This window comes from Pipra filicauda, unplaced genomic scaffold (assembly GCF_003945595.2).
Source record: "Pipra filicauda isolate LSUMZ 115617 unplaced genomic scaffold, ASM394559v2 scaffold27_size4233163_pilon, whole genome shotgun sequence".
NCBI lineage: Eukaryota > Metazoa > Chordata > Aves > Passeriformes > Pipridae > Pipra > Pipra filicauda.
The window spans coordinates 1,569,671-1,597,339 of record NW_024104398.1 but is presented as its reverse complement, the minus strand read 5'-3'; the positions used below and the strand labels follow the sequence as shown (position 1 = coordinate 1,597,339).

At 38.5% G+C, this 27,669-nt stretch overlaps 1 protein-coding gene across 10 annotated transcripts in view; it reads right to left on the bottom strand.

The window, feature by feature from the left end:
• Positions 1 to 27,669, bottom strand: part of UNC79 (unc-79 homolog, NALCN channel complex subunit) — a 107,649-nt gene extending 79,980 nt beyond the window's left edge. For 3 of the 10 annotated variants that reach the window (XM_027729419.2, XM_027729420.2, XM_027729409.2), the window contains exons 1-13: positions 27,566 to 27,669; positions 22,528 to 22,648; positions 16,542 to 16,846; positions 12,997 to 13,167; positions 9,976 to 10,068; positions 8,658 to 8,713; positions 7,900 to 8,029; positions 6,303 to 6,367; positions 4,394 to 4,482; positions 3,185 to 3,225; positions 1,906 to 1,934; positions 641 to 870; positions 134 to 305 (exon numbers count right to left, since the gene is read on the bottom strand). In XM_027729419.2, coding sequence (XP_027585220.2) covers positions 134 to 305; positions 641 to 870; positions 1,906 to 1,934; positions 3,185 to 3,225; positions 4,394 to 4,482; positions 6,303 to 6,367; positions 7,900 to 8,029; positions 8,658 to 8,713; positions 9,976 to 10,068; positions 12,997 to 13,167; positions 16,542 to 16,846; positions 22,528 to 22,648; positions 27,566 to 27,587 — 1,524 coding nt within the window. In that variant the 5' untranslated portion in view covers positions 27,588 to 27,669. Of the gene's footprint in view, positions 1 to 133; positions 306 to 640; positions 871 to 1,905; positions 1,935 to 3,184; positions 3,226 to 4,393; positions 4,483 to 6,302; positions 6,368 to 7,899; positions 8,030 to 8,657; positions 8,714 to 9,975; positions 10,069 to 12,996; positions 13,168 to 16,541; positions 16,862 to 17,764; positions 17,785 to 22,527; positions 22,649 to 25,509; positions 27,225 to 27,565 lie in introns of those variants that run through there. The other 7 variants (XM_027729408.2, XM_027729410.2, XM_027729411.2 and 4 more) reach the window with 5 other exon arrangements.

The following is a 27,669-nucleotide window of genomic DNA, read 5'->3' as shown; positions in this document are numbered from 1 at the left end:
CAACTTTTTGCTTACAAATCAGAAAAGTCTCCAACTAAAGCAAAGAAGTGGGGGAAAAAAATTAGATAAAACAGAGGCTTCAGAAAGTAGACTGAACCATGAAGAGTGAGAGAAGAAAGCACGAATTTCTCACCAAGAACCATATTCCAAACTGGCTCAGGAGGCGTTGGTCATGCTTGTCATCATCTTTATTATCAAAGTCTGTGTTGTCCAGGGAGTGATGGGAAGAGGAGAGGCCCATCTGTCTCCTGCGGTTGAGTTCATGCTCCCTCTGCTCAGCATGAAACTCTGCTTCCTTCAGCAAGCTATAAAACAAGCTTGTGGTCAGTGAATGCAGCTTTCCTACACTGGATACAGGTGAGAATAACCAAGAATAACTACAGGTTAAGGCATTAGATGTCATCATTTTCCTGAGAACAGTAATGAAATAACATCAAATTCTAGGATTCAAGGCTGACTTCCTGGTCAGGACAACACTCACAGCTGATCTGTTGTCTGATAAGGCAGCTGGAGTTCAGTGTCCCTGCTCTGAACTCATCCAGGTGAATCTAAAATCCACTTGCACAAGACCTGCAGGTAATATTTACAGGAAAGGATGATCCTGCTTTACATACTGATGCCTCATAAGCTGCCATATTACCTGATCACAGCTTCCACAGTACACACGAGCTCCTCTGCCCCACACTCCCGGGTGTTGATAGGAGGGGGTGAGGTCTGATAAAGGTGGGTTTCTGCAGCTGCCCCAACTTCACTGCTGTGGTGATTCGAGTGGCATCTCTTGCAGTAGCGCACTGGCCTGTTGCCATGGCGGCCACAGCAGCCCGCTGAGAAGCACGTGACAACAGCTCTTCTGACGTGTGAACTACAGTTCTGAAAAACAGAAAAGATTTTATCAGGCCACAGGTATCAGGAAATGGAATTAAAATAGGCATGAAAACTTGGGAACTGGCTCAAGTGCTGGTAATTTCCAAAATCATTATACAGAAGCACTACTGTGTGGAAACTCCTAAAGTCAAGTATCACTGACCTTCCAGAAAGACAAACTCAGGATCAAGTGCCGAGCCTGAACTTAAATGTCACAGTTGCTCTTTCTTTGGAGCAGACCAAATTGACATTTAAGTCATCAGCCTCAACCTTCTGGCTTGAAGCAATCTCTAAAATTTACAATCATTCTCTTATGCTTCAGAATGTCTTTTTAAGTTACAAGTAGCAACAGGCAGATCCTTAGGATTGCAAAAAAATGGTGCTACCATGACACAGTTTATGCTATGTAAGGATCTACCTTATCACAGGTAACTGACCAAGGCTCTGAAGTAGGTGCTACCTTTATTTTTTACACCTGGTAATCCAGCCCAACATAAAAGCTTTCTTTGCCATATGATAACTAGAATATGTTATGCACTGTATTCCTTGCTGTTAAAGTGTTATTAAAACACACTAGCTGGTATGTATTGCAAGCAGATTCTTTTTGTCAGCAATCTTTTCAGAGCCAAGCACTGAAGACTTTTAAAAATATACATTGTAGAGTATGATTTTTGTCCAATTTAGGATTAATCCAAGACTTTGAGGAGATAAGAAGATATATATAAACACTTGAATTTAAAATTCACCTCTTCCTCTACCCTCTTCATAGGCAGAGTTACAGAATACAAAATGAGCTCAATTGCATAATTGAATTGCTTTACTAATTGACACTTCAACTAAAATCTACAACTCAAATCAAACACTGTCAGTTTTAACAAAAAGAAACCTTGCTGTTGAATCATTCTCATCCATCAACAAATGCATTCATGGATAAATTGTGAAATTTTGGAATGATACAAAGAAGAGCACACTACATATTAATGGAATGACACTACACACAACATCAAATCATGCCTCATCACACAAATGGCTGAATCTTACCTTCTTCTGACATATAGCAGAAATTTCAGCTGTAAGGGGAAGGCATACAAAACATGAACACAAAATGACGATCTTTCTGTTTTATTATGGCAGCCATGGGAAAAGGGACTTCCTGCAAGGAAATCTCTGAGGCTAAACTTGGGTTTCCAGATACTGTTGAAACATCTAAGCCTGTTGGACAGCATAAGGTAGGACACTATACTTAAGCCTATGGCTATTTCCACACTGAAATGCAATAACAGCATTTGTGCATTAAGTGTGGTGTGCTCTGCTACCCATCCACCTTCTGCCTATGCTTCTGCCTGCTGGACAGACTTGTAGAAGTACACCTCATAGGAACACTACTGTGGCATGCTGTAAGTAACATAGCTTAGATGTGCCTACACTGCTTGTGAAAGTTCAGGGGATAAAAGAGTAGTGAATATGGATGAAGCAGCTACTACGTCTGTGGCCTATAATTTCATGTGAAATGTTTGCAGATTGAACCTGTAAGCAGTAGCTATTCCATCTGTTGTCCTGGCAACATATGATTCAGTAAATTTAAGTGGCTGATTAAAAGGAAGTACTTCCCTTAAGTAAATAAAACATTCTTAATCTGGGTAACATTTCAACTAAAAGCAGACAGCAAAAAAATCTCAACTGCTTACGAATTTTCAGTTTGCAGAGCAAAGAGAGAGGTGGTGTCTTCCTTGTGTCCCTGAAAGGGTTATTTTAGATAACATGCTGATTAGTCTGTCAACAAGCTTTGTCTGCATTCTAGTAGATAATAAAATATCACTGGCCAAAGGACAATGATTGGATCAATGACTGGATCATGGAAAAATATTTTATGGTTTTTATGTTTTATATTTTTATGTTTTTTTTCTGATATCCTTTGCAGGGTCGTATTAGAGATTTTCGCAAGCTTTAAGAGCTTTCGAATCAGACTCAGGTTACTGGAAGAACCAGTCCCTCTTTTTGGACACTGGTGTGGGACACAAATACTTTTTAAGAACTTGGTCCCAACTGTGAATACTTCAAGATTTCAAAATTGTCAGTTGTCTCTGTTTCCTCACACATAAAGAGTTGTATCAATTTTCAGATAGAGGATTAGTCAATTTTTCATAGTACTTCAAGGTCATTCAGCAGTATTAAGTACAAGCTACTTTAAAATTCTAAAAAAAACCCCTTTTGAACAGAATGCAGCATTTCAAGTAATACAGTATGCAGAAATATCATACTGAACCATAGGTTTGTACAATTATGATTAGTTTGTACCTACCCTTAAAATACCTCTTACCTTGTGGCAGAAGAACATCAATCAACCACTCACTGTGATCCCTATGAATATTATAGATATAATTAGCTTTCCATTTTTTGTTTATATATGCATTTATTTTTTGCACAGAGGAAACTGAGATAAATTAATGTGGTAGCACTGACATTATTCTGAAGCTACTTTTTTCAAATGTAGTTCTATAAATTGCAGGCTGCTTTACAATACATCTCTTTGTTGTGCCTGTCTTATTAAATTACCACTTTGCTGATGTTGGTCACTATGTTCAAGGCTTTCCAAAATTACTTTTGAGGCATAAATTTATCAAATTAAAATAGTGTGTGCTCTGAAAGCCTGACAGCTAAGAAATGATAGTGAAGAATAACAGACAAACATAGAAAAAAACCAAAGTACCAGTACCATTTTCTGTGAGTGTCCATAGAAGCTATGCTTCTACAGAATTCAGCTGCTTTTTCCTGCAGCTTTAAATCAATGATGACTTAAAACCTAAGGTGAGATGTAATTGCTTTTCCCACAGCTGGTGTGATATAAAGTCATCTTAAACTGGGGAGAAAAACACCCATGTAGGTTCTGAATTACCTGTAATCTTGTTCATTTCAACTAATGATTGGCATTCCTTGTAAGTATTAGTAGATTTTATAAACTAATGCAAACCATATTAGCAATTTAAAGGAAAAAAAGAAAAATCGAAACAAAAACCCAAGTGAGGTTAATTCATCTCAGGCTATACTTCTTTCAAGTACCAGCCAATCCTGGATCAATTTCTTTGATCTCTGCTGCCTCACAGTATACCTTAGAGAATAACCCCAAATACATGCTACAGAAAACTAATGAAGTCTCTGTGAAAGAGCCTTCACTGTAACGTTTTGCTTTTAATGGCAACTAATGGATGAGGACAAAAGACATTTCATAAGCAGCAGCTTGTACAATAATGAGGTTCCCCTGTTATAGTCAATGCATCCCACAGTATCTATTCATTCAGAGATCTCAACTTCAAAATTCACTTCTGTTTAAGCTAGGTGCAAATGCTAATCATGTGAGATAAATTTCTGCAATCCTTATTCATAACAAATGGCAGTGTGCTCCATATATTTCATCAGGTTTATCTATATAAAGTATACGCTAATCATAATAAAATTAGGCAAAACCCCAGAGTTCTGAACTCTGGAGTCTGATGATACTTGATCACTTTCCAGCTCTTAGCTTACCTACCCTGCAATTCTCTGGCTGCATTCTTCACAAAGATATAGGGGAGGTGGCTTATCACCCAAAGCCACAGACAAGGATGGATCAATGCACATCTGAAAAACAGAGAAGGAAAAGAATTAAGACACCTGTTCACTGAAACCCACTGAAAAAGTTCAAAGCATTAATGCTAGGACATACAATGTAACACAGCTCTGATATGTGTTCAGAGCAACATTCTGAAAGAGGGTACTCAGCATGTGGCACACAAGATCTCAAATTATTTCTAAAAAAGAGAAGGATCTACATGAAAAATAAGAGCCTATAAGAAATAGGACATCCTTCGGTATCAGTATTATCACTGTCTGAAAGACAGGTACGTTGTGTTACATATTCACATTGCATACTCATTATAGACTTCTAATTTATTTTTTTCCACCCAAAGACATAGTCGCTTAGAGGTTCCATTGTTTAGGAGAAGGTAATGTAAAAGTCTGGATTTTTCTCTCTCAGTAACGCCTCTTCCAGCAAAATCTAATTTTCAGTCATCACAGTTGTTAATATACAGCACAACTGCAGTGACAGAACAAAGACTCACAGTTCCCTTGGCAACATAGGTCCAGACTTTGTCTTGCATTAGCTTTTATTCTTTCACATTAGTCAGTTACAGAAAACAGTTACAGTTAATAGCCAGTTACATACATATTTGTCAGTGTTCTGTACTACTAAGGAAACATTGAACAGTAGTATGCATACACAATATCTTAACCACTTTAATCAAAATGTTGCTTAATCCATTCAAGTGCAAGACCTCATTTACAAAGAAAAATGTGTCCTTGAATGTTTCTCATTTTCGTTAACCAAATTTACATTCATCTCTACAAGACAAAACAGGCTGCATTTTTCTGAGTGACAACTGATCAAGACTGGTTCTGTCAAAATGAAGATAAGAGATCGTTCAAAAATATTCAAGTATTTCATCTGCAAAGCTTGGAACTGTACTTTTTTGACATCTCGCTTTATTGAGTTATTAGTCTGAATTTAGCGATCACTTCAACATGAAGCAACACCTTTCAGCACTTTTCCTATAAACGAGGGATTATTGAGAATGACTGGAATAGGCAGGAAGGTGGTCTCTTCCAGGACTTTTGAGATAGGTATCACCATTATGCCCTGTCAGTATCAGAACCTGCAGAAAAGGCTCACTGAAGAACTGTTTAACTAAAGAAATTATGTTAGTATATGAATTGATGCTAGAAAAATTGGTTGTGTCTACATACTTAACTAGATACAAATCAATTAATTAGTACACCTAACTGTAATATGCTCTGGACTCGGGATGTATTCTTGCTGCTGCCATCAAATTGTGTTGTGATCCTGGTCAAACCCTTTTGCATTTTTTCTCTGTGTGTAAAGATACAATTTACCTCCCTCAACAGGGCTGCAGAAGAGGTAAGTAAAGCTTTTTTGCTATTTGCTTTAGGACACATTTCAAGCAAAGGATCACAATCAGAGTAGGTGCATTGTATGACCTCAGTCAAGATACCAAGGTGAACATGTACCTATGTAATTGAAATAATGTTTCCTGTATACAGTAATATTTGTGCACATATTTATACACATAAACATGTTCAGGAAAATATTTACATGGATTAGCCAGGAACCAGCTTAGAATTTTATAAAGTGTTCTACCACCATCCCCATGTTTAATTTCAAGATCTGGCCCATGGTAGTTGCAGTGAATATCTCATCTTGCTTTAAGCAGCCAAAGAACATATTCACAAAGGTCTGACACCCGTGGTCTCAACAGGCTTTGCTGTTCCCTTAGCTCCTGCTCTTGGTCACCTGCACAAAACCACAGCATATGGCTGGGGTAAAAGTGCAACCTCCCAACCCCCAGATAGTTGGGTTTGACCCCCCAAAGTAACAGCAGTACCTTCACAGCTGGTTTGTTAATTGCATTATGGCATTCAATGTGCTGGCAATGGATAGGATTCCAGGCTGCAAAACCAAAACACAGTTGATTAATAAATGGAGAAGAGATATTTATATTCTTTGCGTCTAGTGATATCAATTGAGAACAAGATGCTCTTGTAGTAAGTACTATACAAACATGAGTACTACACAAATAGCCATTCCTCAGGAGGCTTAATAATTACAATAAACAACTTGAACATACATGCCTACTGACTTATTTAAGATATAATGAAATGAACCATGGACTCAGTGAAGAAATGGAAAAAGTAAGACACAGACATTCCTGTTGCAGACCCTTCTTCATCTCACCGACACCTTGATTAATTAAATATCCTTCCACTCCAGGAGCAGGATGGTAGGAGTAGCTGAGTAAATTCAGTAACATTCCCAGGCAAAATGAAAACACAACTATAACAAAGGAAAACTAGTCCAGCGACAGAAGGAGCCTTAGTTTTGTAATAACAAGAAGTAAACAACAAAGGGATGCTCAAGTGGCAACATTTGGATGCTCTACAGGTTGCCCCCACATCAAAATGCTATGCAACTGCAGATAATACTCATCCCATTCTGGGATATATTAATGAAAAACTTATATATATTAAAAAAAATCCAGTCTATCCAGTGTTAGTAACAGTTCAGATGGAATATCATGCTTAGTTTACAGACCTGCTTGCATAGAAGTGATGCAGAGCAGTACATGAAGATTTTTCTTTTTAAAAAGTCGTCATGAAAACCTATCAACCCTTCAATGGAAAGCTTTAGAACAGATCAGACAAACTTCTAACAGGAACATTCAGGATGCACTTGAGTTGGTCTAGGGGGTCTTCTAACCCTTCATTTTTATAATTTAAAATGTCATATTTTGGTCCAGAAATTTTAAAAGTGAAAAAAACATATGCCATATGACAGAGGTTATTTGAAACAGGTTGAGACAGATACGCAGGTAAAAGCAAGTCATGAATGGACAGTCTTCCCTCTAGCAGCACTGTCCCATCAGTACCACTGGGAGTTTGGCAGACAGCAGACTTTGTACCATCCACCTACTCAGCTCCAGCTGCATTGCTGAGTTTGTCTCTCATTTTCATCTCATAATCAACCTTGAGAACATATCCATTATACTGACTGCACCTGACATCACCTGACTTTTTTTGACAGTAACAGCCAGATAAGGAGTCTTAGCAACAGCAGCAGTGTTAGCAGCTGGCAGAACAAAAGCAAACAAAGCAATAATTGAAAGGAACATAAACCAGAACCATTGTAAGGCCAAGGCAGCAGCTTCACAGACCACTTGGAACAAACAGAGTATTTCCTGTTCCTTCTCCTGTTCTGGTTTAGTTAATATTGGGAGTAAGACAACGTATTTACTAGCCACGATCTCAGTTTTTATTTTTCATAACATCTTTTGAAAATGCAGATAAACAGATATTGAATACTTATGAAAGTACAACTTATCAAACAAAAAAATTCAAAATACATCATAGAACTGTAAATATGTGACTTTAACATACTTCTGATCATTTCTTTCTTTTGGCCTATACAAAACCATCTGCACTGACCTGTGTACTGCAGTCCTCTGTACTCACTGATTGCCCCAGGGGGTTTTAAATTGGGCCAATAGTGAAATAACATTTGTACTGCTGGAGGTTTAACTTGAGATGGTCCATAGGCTATCACATATAGCAAATCCTAAGGAAAGACATGTACAAAGTGTTTATTTTTGCAAGGTAACAAACCACAATTCAAAATAGTCCTTGTTTTCAAAGACATCTGAACACACAAAATTAATACATTTCATGCCCTACCAAACTTCCTTTGCAGTTCTTACAGACAGATTAGATGACTAACTTCAGCTCTTCTGACTTTGATCAGAGCATGCAACAGCTACCACCCACCCTGCAGTGTACTAACAGAGCAGAATGAACCCCCTATATAGTCATGGAGCAAAGAGGTGCTATATAGATAAAGAACTGAATCCAGAGCAGATTCAGATGATGACAATACTCACAAATAGTTCTCGTAAAAATCCAGTCCCACATGAACTGAGAAGACTGCTAGTTACTAAAATTTCTGCTAATTGGAGCCACAACCACATGGTACTTAGGAAACAGAGCTCTGTTCCACAAAACATGGAACTGTCTCTAGACAGTAACTAGAAATTAGAGGGTCCTTCCTCTCCATAATCCAGAGGGAGGACTGGATATAAAGATCATTTATAACTTCTTGGCATACAGTCAGTTCAATTTTCAAGCCATCTGGTTTTCATGGTTACCCAAATACAGTCATTTCCACAAAGTATATATGATCATAAACTTACTTTCCATACTTCTTGCTTATATTTCATGAGACATTCCAATAATTGACAGTGATACACTGAGAGAAAAGAGACAGTATAGTCTTAATATGTAAATAGAAACTCAGGTAACAGAAATTATTTAATTAGCTGATTGGCTTTGCTTTGTCCATCCAAAACTCTATTCAATTATTTTTTATTTTAAAGTGCTAAAGAATCATTGCCCTGACAGTCATCATAAAATATTAGAAATTGAATATTGGTAACTTGTTTCTGTTAAGAAATGCAGTAAGTTGATTATCATGAGTGTACAGCTTTTTGTACAGCAATGGAGATCTTTTTCAAACACATCTAGTTGAAGAATACCTGATGATTCATTTAAATTTTATCCCTCCGCCACAATGTAAATGGGTATCTTTTCATTCATCTTGAGGCAACAATAGGAGTCACATGTAACAATACATTGAATACCAAAGGCTACAGGAGCCACTCTGCACCAAACAAACACAAGAGCCAAATGAACTACTTTACATGCTTGATTTCCCAAAAACCACAGGGCAACGTTTTTCTCAGATGGTTTGAACATGGAATTTACAAAAAAAAAACCAGAACATTTCATGAAAAAAACTGACTTCTGCAAGTAGTTTTTAAGAAAGGTGTGCTGCTTTTATTTACCTGTGTGAAGTATATGTCATGATGTGACACCTCACATACACACCATCTACCCATCTATATAAAACAAGAGATAGCTGACTATCACGTAATGTAACAGCTCCTTGGGGTTAAATTTTGTTTCAATTTGTTTATGTGATCCCACTGATTTAACTGGGACTGTGTCTCCGTGAGAGAGAATGGCTTTGGACTTGTGTTTAGATACTCATGATTACATTTAAATTCATTATCGTTCCATTGAACCTGCAGCCAGCATTACCTGTTTTCTTTAACAGATAGTACCAGTTGTGAACTTGATGGTAGATGAATCATAGTATAAGACAAACTGTTACTATGAGTTCCTATAGTCAAGGTAAGTGGTATTTCTCTCCAATACTGATGTTATATATATTAACATTATTTTCTGATGTCAAACAAGAGTAGACCAGAATCTCCAATCCTGGGCAAAATCCTATTTCTTCATCACAATGAGATCTCTTATCCACATAATGATTACTTCCAGCATGATGTTCAGAAATTCCATTTTTCACTAAAATCAATTACTGTTCATCCTGTGCTGGATAATGACACAGATTTTTCCCATCATCTAAACTTTTCTGATTGCATTTGACAATTCTTCCTGATTGATAGTCTTAGAAAGAATGATACCATGTTGCATGTTTACACATACCTGGGTTTGATGTGTACTGCATTGCAATCATTAGCATCGATGATGCAGACAGATTGACATGTGCTGGAACACCTTCTCTTTTTGAGGATCCCACTTAAAAGAAAGGGCAAAAAATATATAAATTTTCTATTGTCATAGGTGACAAAAGCATGTAACTGTTTTCAACACATACAAATAAAATTCCTAAGGTACCATGTCATGAAAACAAAACCAAAGAAATAAAGAAAAAGGGAAAAAAATAAAAGAAAAAACCTAAAAAAAAAAACAAAAACAAACAAACAAACAAAAAACCTAAAAACCTAGAAACTTTCTGTATTCCACCTTTTCTGGTGAAAGAGAAAGATGACTAGATATTGATTCACAGAGCGCACACCTGGTTTTCCAGATCAGTAAGATTTCATTCCCAGAGCTACATTAACCAGACAGTTATCTTCTCAGGCACTCTCCTTCAGAACCCACAGACTGATCAAAATAACATTACTTACACAGCCAAGTCCACCTAAGCCTTGGATTGTAGGAAGGGTGAAAAGGAACTGGAGGGTAAAGAATCGAGACAAAATGGAAAGCCTGCTGCTGAGGCATCCTGACGAAGGGTTGGGGCTGGTGATAGCTGCAGGTGTATGGCAGAGCACTTCTCGGGAGCACATGGTATGAGCTCAAGTCACAGCTACATACCAGAAACATTAGTCCCCACTGTTATGTGAACTGTGCCAAGATAATGATAAACAGTAGCACTGTAGCTAAGCTACATTGCAACTTTGACCTCACACAGAAAGTGGCCGGAGTTCCTTCTGGTCTCCTATGAAGTGGGCTACTATTAAATGGTATACTTGGAAAAACCCTGCAGAGTGTAGGTGTTTATTTGCTGAACTATTACAGGGCAATACGTCTCTGAAGGCAACCTCCTACACAGAGATGTGGCATATATCTTTCCATCCTCACAGTACTTTCCCAAGCCTGGCTGCCAGGACCCAAATACCAAGCATTTGGGATAGAAGCACAGAACTGTAGCTACCAGCTCAGTGAGCTGTTTTCATCCCTCCCATCTGGCTCTCCAACTGCTTACACAATCTCTTGAATCCTCCCTTTCAGTTTAAATCACAGCTGAACACTAGAGGAAGGAGAGGTTCTGCACTCGCCTTGTAAAGGAGCATATAATTGTCAGTGGGGAAAGACTAGGACACCAATTAAAAGAGCACTCAACCAGAAAAAAAGAAGGGAAGGGAAAATGGAGAATTTCTTTCTGTTCTCCACATGATCCAGCAGTACTATGGCTCTCTTCATTGCACTTTTGTTTTCGAATCTCATCCACACAAATAAGAGCCCCCCAAATTACTACAGCAAGGTCTACTTGTATGGATTTAAATTGAAAAATACTCAGCGGCTCCAACTGGGCAATTAAAATGTGGCCATCAGCAAAAAAAGTAGGACACTACTAGAAGCCAAATTTAAAATGCAGCAGACTGGTTACATACAGAGATCTCACCAAAACTGTTTGAGGAGAAAGGCAGCGTGACAAATGCAAATGCACGAATGCAATCTCTGTCAAGGGCAGTTCGGGAACAGTATCTATTTAAGTAAACCAAGCATTTGGCTCAACCAGTTATTTTGAGGAATAGTTCTACAGATCTGAGGACAGACAGGATAAGTCACCAACTCCAGCTGCTCTTTAACAGATAGCACTAATGGAAAAAAGAGTTGTTTAATGCAGCATTATGGTCTTAACCAGAAGAGGAGCTATATTGCACATATGTATGACTTATATCTTGGCAATATTCATCCGCATACTGTCATTAGACCTGTCAAAGGTAACAGAGAAAACCTCAATACAGTGTCTAATTACAATTACTATTTTATATGGGAAAAATGAGGTACAGGACAGGTAAGGGATTTTTTCCAAGATCATTGACTGGTCGAGTCAGAAAACATATGTGATAAGTTTACATAAAATCTAAATCTCAACACTGCACCATGCTTCTTTCAGCATCTTCTACATGCTTAAATGACAGCAGTGTTGATCTCTATACAAAAGTTGTTCATGTTTTTCCATAAAGGTCTGGAATACAGAGTAAGTAGGAGACATTCTCACAGACTCACAGAACAGTTCATGTTAAAAGGGACCCCTGGAGATCATCTTGTCTGACCCCTCTACTCAAAGAAAAGTAACTAGAGCAGGTACTCAGGACCAGTTGTGCTTTGAGCATGTACCAGGATGGAGAATCTGCAACTACTCTAGCAAACTGTTCCAGTGTTTGATCCCACACAGTAAAAGGCCTGTTGGTTAAAACTGACTTAATATTGACCCTAACGCTTCCATCTGCAGAATATGGTTACGTTTCTTGTTACTACTGAAATCCCATCAAGTTTTTTATCAGGTACATGGATGACCGCCCAAAACACACCTTAGGATCCACATTGTTCAAGGACTATGTAATTAAGTAATCACATGACATCCTCAGGGAGGGGAAGAAAAACGAAAGAGGAGAAAAGGTAGGCACCATCAAATTCAATCTTAACACTTGGGGATAGGAGACACAGGCACAGCTATTTAGTACAGAACTTAAGAAAGAAAGTGTAGAAAAGACAAAGAAAAATCAGAAATTCATCACAACATCATTACATTGAGAAGAATCATACTTGTACTTCCAGATATAGTCCAGATGCAAAAGTTACACATGTTGCTATTGCATCTATTAATTTCAGGAGCAGTTTGCCCATTGTTTCTGTATTCAAAACTCCCACTGTTGGCACCGGAAGTTCTACAGGTCTGAAAACCTGGTATTTCTTAAATAAGGTGAACTTCACCCCTTAAATGAAGGAAGAATTCACACAAAAACATAGCATAATAAATAAATACAAATTATGGAATTATTTCCCTTTGAAAAGTAGTCACAAGAAATTATTTTGCATATATACAGTAGACTGATGTCCCATTATAATACTATGACAGACCCAGCTTTGACTCCTACAGTCTGATACTATTATGCACCAAGACAAAACAATACTATTTGTTCTACTTACATATAGCCATAGGCAGAAAAGATGTGCTGAGATACTCTATAATATCCTTGTGCAGAAATGGAGGAAAGGTAGCTAGTGTTGAAATCATTGTATAGGGTAAAGTACTCAAAATATCATCACTGAGAAAAGGAAGTAAGCATGTAGTAGTGTAAAAAATTGATTGCCCAAGATCTGTTGAATAAAATGAAAAAAAATACAGAATCATTACAATGAAAAAGTAATTATGACTAGGTACTTTTTTGTTTACAAATCTATAAAAATAAATTACATTTAAATTCAAGCTTTCATCTCAAAATAATTTGGGAAGCTAATCACCATAGGCAAGTGACTTCACTCATAATTTTTAAGCCCCTCCTAAGTTGAGGGAAACAGCTGTTGAACACTAATCAGAAGAGTCTGAAGGGAATATGAATACTACAACCAATAAAATAATAGTTTTAAATCAATATTGACTTTAATCATAGAGTGATTAACATACAATGGCTTGTATTTAAGCAGAGATGTTACTAGAATCAGAATTTGAAATGTATGTTGTATTGAAAGGCCAGCTTTTGCAAAAAGCATTCTAGTCTTTATCAGTCATATTAAAATAAGGGTTTTATCTTAATTACCATCAAGAGTGCTGCAAAGTACCCCACACATACTGACTACAGGAAGCATCACTGCATTTTTCAAACCACACATGATTAAACTACAGATCTTGATTTCCTGGGAAGCCTTTGAGGTCAAAAATGGCCAAGGTTTAAAAGAAAAAGAATATTTATCATGAATTTCTATACTTATTATCATAGTATAAGTCTTCAGAAAGGATACTTAATAACTGCACAACATTTCAAGATCCAAAGGGAAGGGACAATTTATTATGTATCTGTGCCATCCTGTGGAATCTTTACACTCTCTCCCAAATGAGGAATTAAGCTGGTGCCCATAACCCTCTGACAAAGGTTACAGCACTCAATGAACCCCAAGTTTCAACCTGTATGATGATCCAAATACATCAGAAGGCCTTTCTCCTTTTGTTACTTACTCCCCAGCCTTAAGTACATTACACAGGCCTTCAGTCTCATCTGTAAAACCAGTGCAATGTAGAACTGTCTCTGTAACGTGCAGAGACATCTGTAGCCGTAAACATCCCGGGTCATAGTAAGATTAAAAACTGGCTCTCCATTTCAGTGGTTCTGGCAAGTCTTCTATGCAAGGGTCTGACTAGACCTCTAGTGCTAGAGAGTGCTTCTCTCTTGTAATTCATATTTCTCAGCTAAATACAGACTCTTTTATAATCTGATTGGGCCGAAACTCAGGATTGCCTAGCACAGCAGTTGTACTTACCCAAACAACATTGATTGTTCTGATAAAAAAAATATATATTTTTTTTTAGTCAAATACTAGGCTGAGGAAGAAATAAATAACAAGTTGTATTGCAAAATGTAATTCTCCACACACAAATTCATAAAAATAGCAAGTGACCTCCCCTTGCCCCAAGCATGAGTCAACCAAATTATTCCTGGCAGATATTTATCTAAACTGTTCTTAAAAATCTGCAAGACAGTTCACTCCTTCTCCTGTCAATTCATCATAATTATTTTTATCATAAAAAGACCTTCTTTTGACCTTCTTTTTAAAAAAAATTTTGCTTGCTGACATTTCTTATCCTAATTAACTGTAACCACAAATAGACTGGTTTAGTTCATTTCTCCTCACAGTAACATTTACATATTTGCATATGATAATCATATCTTCCTTCCATTTTTCTCTAAGCTAGACATACTAAGTTCTTTCTGTTTTTCCCCACTGTTCACATTTCCTAGACCTCAATTCATTCTTGTTTCTTCTTCCTGGACTCATCCCAAATACTCTATGTTTTTCTTGAAGTTAGATGGACAAATCTGAAAATTTTACTCCACCTGAGGCCATGGTAGGGCTGTTAGAATAATAAGCATAATGCTTTGGTGTCTCATACACAAAAAAATTGTTTACTTACTGCTAGAATAATATTAATATATTGGTGAGTTATGGTCTGCTCTGTTCTACCGTGAACACCAGATCTTTCTGCAGTACAGCTGCAAGCTAGTATTTTCCCCATTTCCTTTGATTTCTCCCACTTAAACACAGTATTTCATATTTCTCCTTTGAAGATGTTTCAAAACAGAATGCAATTTGCTACAATTACTCTGAATGATGACATATCCTTCACATAAAGGACATCTTGATAACATCTGCAAATCAAAGTGTTCTCTCAATTCTATAAGCTAAGTAAAAAAAATTAAAATATTTAATAACACTAGACCCAGCACAGACTCTTGTAAGATTTCCCACTGGTATCCCCTTCCAGCTGCTGAGCCACTGGTAATTACTCCCAGAGTGTCTTCCTTACTCTGGTGAGACCATGTCCCAGATTGCCCATTAGGATGTCAAGTGACACAGCAACATAACCTGACTAAGGAGAGGAAAACCATGCAAGGAGAGACATTGTGTTCGCTCAGTGTTATTTTTTCTTTACAGGTCTCCATTGATTGTTAATTATCACCATGTTATCTACTTAGGAAAAGACTGTTCTGATAATTAACTCCAAAATTTCTAGAAATTGAAGGTAAGTCAACAAATCTACCACTTGCTGGGAGCCCCACTTTTGCGAGATCATACTTCTTCATACTGCAGTGCTCTTTGATTCAAACATGCTGTTGCCAGCTCAAAAGGAATTCAGCATTTAACAGACATAACTTTTCTCCTAAAGAATTTCAGCACTGTTATCAGATTGACAACAATCTTCCTATACTGAACTATGTAATTAATAGTTCCTGATACCACAGTGAAAATTAATATTTGGCTAATGTAACAAAGGGAGAATACTGGGCTACTGAATCCCAGTATGGAAAGCCTAAAGATTAAGAAGCAGACAGATGAAGAACTTGAGGGAAAACAGTACAAATACAACACAGTCACAAAAAAAGCTTGCAAATAACTAATTCAAAACGTAAGACAATATTGCTTTTCTGTGAGTCAGACAAAGATGTCGCCATCCTTTTACACAGGAATATTTTAAAGCCATCTCAAAGCACAATTACCATGTTTTTTCTTCAATTAGATATATACTATATTCTGTTTAGAGATGGACCTTCACCAAAACACTCAATCTGTATATTTGTTATAGGCCAGATACACATTGGCAAGCTCTTCGTGCCTTTTTAAGAGATTCACCCCAAAAAGACAGTCTGAAGTTATCCCAGCAGATTCAAGTCCAAAATCTGGATATTTTTAGACACATCTGTCTAATTTTTGTTACAGACCATTGTATTTTAGTTACATACCACCAGCATATCACTAAAAATCAGACAACCTCAGAATTCAAACTCAAATCCACAGTTAGCAAAAAAAAGTCTTTTATTTAAGAAAGTCAAACCAAACACTTGGATATAAACACATCCCAGAAGATTTGAATTCCAGATCCAGGTCAGCTTAGGCCCATCTCTTCTACTGCATATCATCACTCACGGATTCACAGCACTGAAGTTAAGCATACTGGAAGGGTTCAAGGGCCTGCTTACCATGTTGACCATGTTGTAGCAAGGGAACTAGATCCAGCAGTGTCACCAGTGTCACGTAAAGTCCTTGATAGTCCAAAGATGGGTAGTCTGATAACTGAGCATCACGACTTTGCTGGCCACGTTCAGATGGAGCATCTCGCAGGACGCTGTAAAGGAGGGAGCGAGTAACAGTAGGGTTGATGGAACTGACCTGTGGTCTTAGAGATGGGGTGAGTGGGAATGGCACAGGAAAAAGACACATGGTCATGGGCACTGTCAAATTGGAGGCATCTTGATTCTCCTTCTTCCCTGTGCGGGACAAAATGCTGTTGGGGGGACAAAGAAAAAAAAGAGACAACAAAGACACAAAGAACAGCACATTACATTGAAATGACACTATAAAACAAATAATAAAAGACCAGATACATCCCACATAAGATGCAATCACTACCAAAACCAGTGTATCTACAAATCTAGCAACCATTTACTTTCATGCTTCAAGATAAGGGAATTAAAAATTGACATCTAGGAAAATTTCATTGCATCTCATGTGTTATCTGGTTCATAAGGAGCAAAAATATAAAAATGCATGTTTCAGTGCCCTACCCATGTTTCACAGTTAAGAAAAATTCTGAGAATTAAAACTGTTTGCTATGGAAAAATAGCTGTGTCAAAATAGGCTGGTATTTCGCTCTGAGATTCTGAAGATTTTGAGAGATTTATTTTTTTCCCCCTACAATCTTTTGAGCCAACTGACTGAAAACATGCAAAATATAGGTGTGGCACTTGCAGAAACATGTTTTAGCAAAGAATAAACATGTGTGTTTGTTAAGATAGTCTTAAAAAATCACATGTTTATTGCATTAAAATAATGTCTGTATGTATTTTATGATACTGTTTCATGACCACTCACTCAGTATCATTTGAGATAATGAAGTTTAAACAGGCACATGGATTTAGAAATAATATAATATTTCTAAAATGTTAACTAAACTACATTTGGAAAAGTTATAAAATAATATATAGTAGATGGTCTTTGGCATATGTTTGTGAGCTAATGATAATGGTTGTTTATGTGTGTTTTTAATTTTGCCCATGTTTAGGGAGGAAACATTTTACTTTATGAATACAAACACTCCTTAGGTAAATAGTTACCTTCAAAAATCTAAGGGCTAAGCAAGCAAGATCAATTATGTAACTGCAGATCAGACAGTATGTTACCATACATTCCTGCTGTTACTTACGTTATTATTCAACAAAACTCACTATAAATTAAAGGAGAGATAATTTCAAAAAATAAAAAGGATTTAGTGGGAATCAAAATAGAGGCTATACGTCAACCAGCTTGTTATGTCACTTTAAGAATGTTGCAAACATGGTTGTAAACATGTTAATCTAATTATTTTTTAAAAAAAATAAACCCCACTATTTTAAATAGAAATAAATTGTCACTTAAGCAGTGTTATAGTTTAGTTATCAAGCAATTATAGGGTTAGTTCATAATCTTCATATGTGCCTATAAAATATAATACACCTTTTAAATATATTAAACCACACACAATGCGCCTTTTTTTTTTTTTAAGCACATTTTGCACCTCTCAGTGGTTGGGATTTCCAAAAGCAGTTGCTGTTGGTTTAACTCTGTTCCCAAAGTCAGTGTTAAAACTTACAAAAGACAAGTCAGTAACATCAAAATTTCCACTGAGCCGTGAAGAGCAGAGTTATGCCAAGAGGGAGCACTTCTGGAAACCTCTGTTCTCTTTAACAGTACAGAAATCCCCATCATATAATCACCTTAGCAAAGATACATCTTACTTCCAAGTCAATTCAACAATTTACACAAACAAGCCAAACTCCTGCTAAGGTGCTTACAAGAGAAGGTGCCATTCATTTGCCACATATATAAAACATTTTTACAAAAACAGTTCTACGCCAAGTGGCTACTATCGCATCACACTTGCAGTCAGAGGTGGCAGGCTCAGTCTGTTTTAAGAAACTACATACTTTTTTTTTTCCTTTTTTATTGTTCCTTACATATTTGGCAGAGTATTTTTGTTCTGTTACCCAACGTCCAGTACAAGAAACATGGTGACTGTCATGGCAGTGTTTATGAAATTGTATCAGAAAATCACCTAAGATCTAGTATGACTTTAAAAAGCAATTACCAGAGTGCTGATTCCTTTTAATTTGCTTGATGTTCATTTGCCATAATTTGCAGCTCATGTTTAGAGATATGGAGGTACTACACTATATTCCTTTCTTGTCTACCAACAGGTGATACCAATTACCCATCTCTTTACTTGCCAAAACATCACTTCAAGTGCACTTATTTCTAGAAAGAATATTAATCCTTCCTTTTTACATGGAGCTACGGCCCATCTATGGATTAGAAGCCAAAGCATGCTTGTATCTTGAGCAGGGCATCCTTCTGTTCAACAATAATAAGATCAGAACTAAATTCCAGCTGGAATCACACCAGATTTATTAAAAAAAAAAAAAAATTCAGACACAGGCTTTTGCCTGACCCGCCTGACCCATATTTTTAAAAGTAATAAACAGAAGTGTCAAAACTGAAAATCTAGGAAGTCTCTTAAGACCAAGACACAATAACAGCACTTTGCTTCTGTTTACATTCAAACCAAGTACTGAGAATTTGGAATGTCTGCAAATCATAACTCCATACTGAACTTACTCCATACTGAACTTGCTCTGTGACAAGGGACAAAGCTACCAAGGCTCGTTTCAAGATGTGTATATCTTTGCTACAAATCTATCCCAAAAGTACTGCCTTCCTGGAAAGGTTTCCTAGAATGCCTACAAAAGAATTACATCTCACCAAGGCAGCAAAACAAGCTTGATCATTAGTTAGCCACCAAGGCATTTATAACTATTTCTTATGTAAAATGTTTTATTTAGAAATACATATGGAGAATTTTCTTCAGGGAAATGTGAAAGAATAAATCCTTCCCCAAAATGTTTATTAAGCCTTAGATCATTCCTCAAATGAGGGAGGAAACACTGAAAATGAGCAGGGCATGAAACAAATTCATGCTGTAATGTAAAGAAATGTTTGTCCCAAAGAGAAAACTAAAGAAGAACTAAATGAATCAATGTGCTATGCATTGTGTATGGTGATTTTATGTGATGTTTGTTCATAGAAATAAGGAATTTTTTTTTCAGCCATTTCACATCTGTCCCCTCCCCCCAAACTTGTAATTTATGAAGGCTGCATACAGAGCAAAGGAGCAAATTAATCCCTTGTGCAATCCATCTTTAGCTAGCAAAATGACACCAGATATCAATGTCATTCAAAACAGTGGGCATGTCCCACTGAAAAGAACACAGCCAACGTGTCCATAACATGGAAAGGTAAAATTGTAATAAACAGTAAAACCTGATTAATCACCATTCCTCCATTATTTCTATGACTACATATGTTCATCAAGAATTGTTTGTCCTAAAAAAAATCAGCTGCAAGGAGAGTTGATAAACTGGGAAACATTTTTAAAGTTATTTTAAAATATTAGATGATGACAACCAACCTAAAACCTCCAGATATCAATGGGCATTTTTGCTACTGTTTGATCAACATTCTCTTAGCAGCCCAAATTCATTGCATATGTTTGGTGTGAAGCTAGAAAGATTATTCTCCACCATGTACTTCTATCATTGATGTTAAACCTTGTACAATGGAGTCTCAGTGTAGGAGGTAGAAAGGAGACTTGGCATGCAAAATATTCAAAGAAATTTCTGAACATGCTCTTCAGAAAGGTTCTTAACCAGTCTGTTTAGTTTTAGGGTAAATCTCGCAGAGATCTGCACGCAGTGGGTGGGAGTTTCCTTCTTTCCATCTGTCACACTAAATACAGGGTGTGTTGTTTTGCTTTTTTATCCAGCTTCTCTCTTAGGATCAGCAAGTATATAAACTTATACTGGTTCAGCCATAGCACTCAGGCTTTGATCCACAGTTCAAACTCCCCAGTTACAGGGATTTAGAATGTGAATTTGACCTTGCTGAGTATCAGAAATCAGTCCACTTAAATTTAGATTCAAGTCTTGGCTTTAATTTCTCATACCTTTTTAGTTCTGAGGCTGATCAGATCTCAGATCATGAAGGACAAAGCCACTTGTGTAGACTTGGGTATCAGATACAAGTATGACTTCTAACCCACGAGGTTCAGCATTATAAACAACAGGATTTTGGTTCAGTCCCATTCTGAACATGAAATAAAAAAATGGAGTTGCTCAGTTGTGCAATTGCTGCCCTGATTTCTGATCTGCTCTCAAAGGTGCTAAGTATAAAGCTTTTTCAGTAAGCCCAGAAACATCACTGCTCCTGGAGTGCGAAGAATTTATCACACAGAACGTGTCACCTGTACTGCTTAGAAAGGTGAAGACAACAGAGTAGTATAAAGATGCTTTCTTTAAGTGGCAGACTCTAAATCTATCCTGACTCAGTGAATTTCTGACCAAAAAGAAACATATCTCATTATAGCACTTGGTAGTTACAGCTAAAAGAGCAAATGTTGAGAATCAAGTCCAACTTTCTTGCTTTAACAGATTAAAGGCTCACAGTATTTAAGCAGAGGCTTAAATGTTTGTCATACATAACCCTACTTAAATACGATTTAAGTATGTGTTGTGCAAATAATCCATCATAACAGCCTGATGTGGGAACAGAGCCACATTTCAGAGGTATCTTTAGTGGCTCTTTGAACACTTTTTTCCCACTGCTGCAACATAATAAGGCAAAATTCAATTTATTAATCTTTAAAAAAAAAGTCCTCCAGGTTGCCATAAGTTTCTTCAACACTCTAAATGAGGAAGGAAACAAATTTCAGTGGTCAAACAATTCTGCTCTTGAAAATTTCAAAAGCAAATGAGAGGTTTTAAAGTTTGCTGCAAACAGATGTTCCACCGAAAATTATTTCTATGTCTTTCCTTCTTATAAACAGGGTCAAGAATTTTGATGCATCTCAGGCTCTTTCACTTTTAGAATGAACTTTTCTCATTCTCTCAAGTTTAAATTCTTGCTTCTCAACTTGTATACATCATAGAGGTACATGTACAAATGTATGGGTAAATTGTATTTTGTTAATATTTCCTCCTCAAATAAGGCAAATCATTTTATTTCCAAACTACTAGGGACAATCTTTCCAGGTATAAATCAGGAAGCTATGCATAGAAATGCAGTTTTAACTGCATTTTTCTGGATGTGAAAACTAGTGCCAGCCAAAATCTGGGCAGATAATAATCACCTCTTTGTGGTCAAAAGCCATTTTAAAAGCAATTTGAAAATATGAATCCACTAGGAAGCACTGTGGAATGTATATCATCCCTAATAAAGTCTCGTAATTTTTCCTTTTTTTTTTTAGCAAGGCAACAGGTAGTATTTTCTATCCATAATGTATCCTGTAATCACATGGTATTTAGTACTGCATGTTATAACTAAATATTAGAATAAATCAAAACCCTGGGTCAGAACAATCCTGACCTGTTGTTGCCATCCAAATCCAGATCTGTAAACGAACTTTGTGTCTACTCCTGTTGTTCTAAGGGACTGAACCAGAACCCGAACCTGACAGTCAGCTGAACAATGGCACAATAATAACCTAGTTCTGCTCGTCTGGCTCGTCACTCTAGGATTCTGGGGCATGAGGACTGTCAAGGAGGTCATGAGTACACCCATCTAAAACTTCATAGGTCACAAACTCCATTCTTCACAAGTTCAGCATGTTTGTGCGTTCAGCTAAGTCTTAGGAGGGCCAAGCAAATGCATAATCAACCAAGCTTATTTTAGAATCAGTCACTCAGTAAGGGGGCTTAACTGGGCAAATTGGGCAACAGCCACTGAAAAGATTAATTTATACCATTTTTTCTTCAATTATGCTCTGACTCTTTTTGTCTGAGCATTGACTCATTAAATCTTGCGACCAATTCAAAGCCAATCAATACCCCCTACAATTCTTTAGCTCTTTTTTCTTCAAGAGCATTAGTTAAAACTTACCTCAATAACGTCTGAGAAAAGTATTTCAGAGTATTTGCAATGTCAGTTCCAGAGGGCACAGGGTAAATATTGTGGAGAACCCGGTTGTGGTATTCCTGAAGGTAACGGATTTTGGAAGCAACTACATAAAAGACAAAAAAACAAACACAGAAACTTTCATTTAGGTTTTTTGCAGACTTTGACAGAGTCATATTTGTTTCTTCCATTTCTGATTTTTTTTAAATTTAAGAATTAAACTTAACAAACAGAAAAGTTTCTCTGCTCCTTCTATTTTGACTGAATAAAATAAACAAGATTGCCAAGGAGAAAACATGGAAGTGAATGCCTGCATCTGTATTAGGCAAAACTTCATGCTAGCAAACTTAAAAAAAATATATATATATATTACCACCCTGCACTTCTTCCATGTCTCCAAGCATCTCCAGATTCATTTATAATGAATGAGTCTTTGGATCACAGGAGGTTCATGTGAGACAGGTAAGTATTCCTACAGCCAAAGCAGAGATATAAACTAAGACAGAGAGAGCTTATGTGATTTATTGTAGGCCATACATTTACTTTATGCAATGAACTAAAGATATAAAAAGATCTGTGCTGTTTATTTAAGTGTCTTAGGAAGTCTGATCAAGCAGATGAGGGGATTTCAAAGAGCAGTAGGAGGTGCACACCCTTACTAAAACCATTTTTTTGTTGTTTTACAAGTAATAGTGGGTTTACTTTCTAATGGGGATCCTTGTTCAGTATTGGAAAAAAAATGATGACCCACCATAGTTGCAATGCCTTACATTGCCTACAGAGCACAATACAGTCTCATGTAGAGACATCTACACACGCTCAACTCCTTTTGCTCTGCTCAGATCAACCAATTCTGCTGAGAAACAGTGCATTGGCTGTGGCAGGGGCTGCTCAGCTGTGCTGGACTGCAGATACAGCCTTCATGACAGCAGAGCTGGCTGGGAACTCTTCATCATGTGAAATGTGCACCAAGACTGTGTAACAGGCAGTTAAAAGGGGAGTTGCTCAGCTTGAGATGCTGAGAGCCATTCTGCCAGTACAGGTAACAGTACACACTGGACTTCCACATCCAGAAAAGAGAAGATTCTGTGAGTGGTCAGCCATACAAAAAATGAGGTTTGACAATATCAAGTCAATTATCCACAAGATAGGAACACTCAAATAATCATCAAATGAAGGATATTGTTTGTTTGAATGCATGACAAGAAAACCAATCTTGCAGCACCCAACCAGGGTAATTCTTTCACCCATTTCCTGCTGTATTGACCATACCCACCCAATTTCTGCAGCGAGTGAAGCTTCTACAAAAAAAAGTCACCCTCACGATATTACCCGGCTTCATCATAAGGAGAAAGCCCCTTATGTGACTGAATAAGGTTGGGGTCTTTGTAAAAACAAGTAAAAATGCAACTAGGGATGCTGTCATAATGCATATGTAAAAGTAACAAACTAAAAACACATAAGCACCTTATTATTTCAACACTTTTAAGTCTTTTACCTCACAAATTTATTTTAAGGTGACATTAATGAATAACCAAAAGTCAGTCAAGACCTCCCCCCCCGCCACACAAATGAAAACAGAAATTTTGTCACATGGACTCAGATTGCCTCAGTATAGCTGGGAGCAAGATCAGAGCCTTTCAGGTCACTACATAGGCCTGAACTACGAACTATGCTTTCCAGGAAGTTATCCTGTGTGAGACCAGCCATAACTATATTCCTATACACTCCTGAAACCACTGGGGTAGTAACATCTGATCAGGACATCGTTCACTCCAGATTACAGAGGTTGACTTTAGCAGTCCAAGACTGTTTTCCCCTTCTCATCCCATATCTCATTCTTTCTGCCCACTAATCTCAGTTTTAGTCCCAGATTTGCAGGTCATCTTGCTAGACGATAGACACTTTTGATTAGTTTCTAGATTAAGAAAGAAATAACTTCACAGATGTATTTTGTGATGTTACTTACTCTTGTCTGGGAAAAAAAAAAAAGCCAGGTATATTTGCAAAAAAACCAGACCACATTTCATAGTACCCAACAAAGAACAATTCACAGCCAGATGCACAGATTACTGTGGCTGCCACGGTTTGTTGTCAGATATGTGTAAATTAAATGGATTAGCAAAATGCCAAAGATGATGTCAGAATTCAGATCTAGATGCATTTCAGAGAACTGTCTGCCTCCCTACAGTTACTAACTTTCAATAAAGGCCATAGGGTATCTAGAATCACCTTTTTTTTAATAAAGAAGGAAATCTATTTATTTCTATTAATCAGGATTGTCACGCAATTGTATCAGACAAAATACCAAAACAGAAAAATTATTTATAAAGCCTAAATATTAACACTAGCTTTAGGCTAAAGGTTTCAGCCTCATCTCTCAGTTCTGTTTCCCAGAATTCTGTCCACTTCAGCACAGCCTCCCAGAACACAATGAATCTTCTGAAGGAAAGTTCCAGAGCAAAATCTTTGCCAGCTTTCGAGTTACAGAAACGTGTGAATGACCCAATTTTCTGAGTACTCAAAGACACACTTCAAAAGTGATGTCACCCTGTGGAAGTATATGGCCCCTGTCATAGGGTCATCACAAAAAACAAATGGGTATCTCTCTAGGATCTACACAGACCCCACTAAACTCTTCAGTCCCCTTATAAGCATTAGCTGAATCAAGAGTGAAACAATTAGGAGTCTTCAAAGATGGCTCTGGTTGCTCGACTGTCCTGAAGGAGAACAGAGTGGGCATCAGGCATTCCCAGGACATTACTTACCACAACTAAATATCAGTTACTGCTAAGTAAGGTGAAAAAGAATTCATTTTCTTTGAATACAACAGAACACCTCAGGCATGCTGCAAAGTCACTGTCAATGTGCCTGGTATGTGATACAAGATGCATGTGGTCACAAAAAAGGGAGGCTTCTCCAGTCAACCTCCCAGATTTACACCATTTTACCTGTTGTTCATACAACCTGCTCAAGAGCTGTGGGGTAGCCACAGAGTCATGTTTAGACCAGCACATCTTCTGTTCCAATCAGTGTGATTCCTCATTCGTAGTGTTTTGCTGATGTTCTTGGTAAATTGAGATTCATTATGACTTGTGACTTGAGTCCTTCCCAAGACATTCTGGTTCTTGCCTGTCAGTCAGTGAGGGCAGAAGCAACAACAGCAACAGTTGGGGTTTGAAAGTTTGACTGGTAGTGGTGTATGCACATCAATACATCCTTGTCAGAGCCCATTAGTAAAAAATTGCAGGTGAGGGAATCTTGAAGTTATGTAGAAACAAAGACATTTGGTAATGTCATAAGAACTAGTCAGGGGAGTAGCCTTGGTAAACAACATACATTCAGCAGGTTAGAATGCACAGGATATGCCCATTAACTGAATACTCTTCCTGAAGTATCATGAAAAAGAACATTAGGAGGTGGAAAGACCTGAAATCCAGACCCCAAGTAAATCTTAAAATAGAGAGCAACAGGGACGTGGCAGACCTAGATGTAGTGTCTTGAAAAGTACAAAGGGATGAAAATAAAAACCAGCCAAGGATTACATATGAAAAAGAAGCTCAAATGGAGCAGACCGAAAGCATTAGGAATGGAGGAGCGGATAAGGCAGAATAAAAGAAAGTGCCATAGGCAGTGCTGGGACAAAAGGTGGCACAAATTCTTCCGCATGGCAGTGTGAAAGAAGCGTAATTAATGTATAAGTGTCACATGAAAGATGAAACTATTTCAGAACTCAGGTGGAGGGTAGAGAAGGCAGAAAGAACAGAATGATACATATCCAAACACTGCACGCTTTAGGGTTTCTGCACAGTCAGAACATTATGTCTCTGTTTATGAGGCCGGAACTGTACATCTACAGCAATACATTAACATCCGCATAACATTTTAAAAGCAAGATCATCCATTAAATAAGCAGTAAACCCTAAAGGAAAAAAATACAGGTATTTTTGTTAGATAGGTTCAGCAAAGGCATATATAAATACAAGGATCCTCCTCAGTGACCTGGAGGAAGGAGAGAGCAAATCTCAGCATGTGAAGTGTCAAATCACATCACATCATCATGACAAACATCAATCCAACCTCCTGGTCACAGACTGCCTGCTCATAACCATGGTACTGTATCAGGGGAGAAAGTAGCTCTGATATGGATGACGAGCTTGACTATCCCGTTATTTTCCTCTCAGCCTCCCATTAGGACTCTTGCAGACACATCAGGTGTTACCAGCTGTAACAACACTGGGGAACAGTTCCATTCCACAGATGCTGATGCCAACCACCATGTCATCTGATCATCCTCCGATCGGATCCAGCCAACATGGTGGTTAAAACACCCGTGACGGAGCAGAGTCACAGGGGAATGCTAGCAGCGGGGGAATCCTGATGGGACACTCTGGGCACTGTCGCAGGCTGTCCGCAGGCAAGACACAAACACCCAGCCTACATTCACCCAAAAGGTGAACGGCACGGGCAAGAACGGCAGCACGACTCTGTCTTCACTCTATCTCACTATCAGACCACCTGCAAGGTGGCAACGCGTGGGTCATCGCTGGTCTCCACAGCGCATCTCCAGTCTCCCAGGTGGCTGCATCCCTTGGGATAGCGCATGGCGCTGGCAGACGAGGCAGGCTGGACCCTTCCCGCCGTGGGGCGGAGGGCCAAGCCGGCGGTCTCAGTCTTAACTCGCAGCCCCGACCCCACATTTCTCCCCGCGGATCCCTGGCGCTGCCTTCACACAAACACGCCGCCGCCCCGCGGGGACCGCCCGGCCAGCGAGGGGCTCCGGGGGCCGCCGTCACCGCGCACCGGCGGCGGCTCCGGCAGAAAGAGCCAGAACGCCGGCAGCCCCCTCCCCCTGCACCGCCCGCTCGCCAAAGGCGCGGGAGGGGCGCGGGCAGCGCTGTCCCGCCGGGCCGGCGGCGGGGGGGCAGCGGGGCAGCGACACCGGCGGGACGGCGCCCCCGGCCCCGCGCCCCCTCCTCTCGGACGGACCCCGGCCCGCGCCGCCCGCCCGGCCCCCACTCACACTGCTCCGCCTTGGTGGACATGCTGCCGCCCCGCTCTGCGCCGCGGAGCGCCGGCCCCCGGCCGCGATGGAGCTGCTGCCGGTGCCGGTGCCGCCGCCGGTGC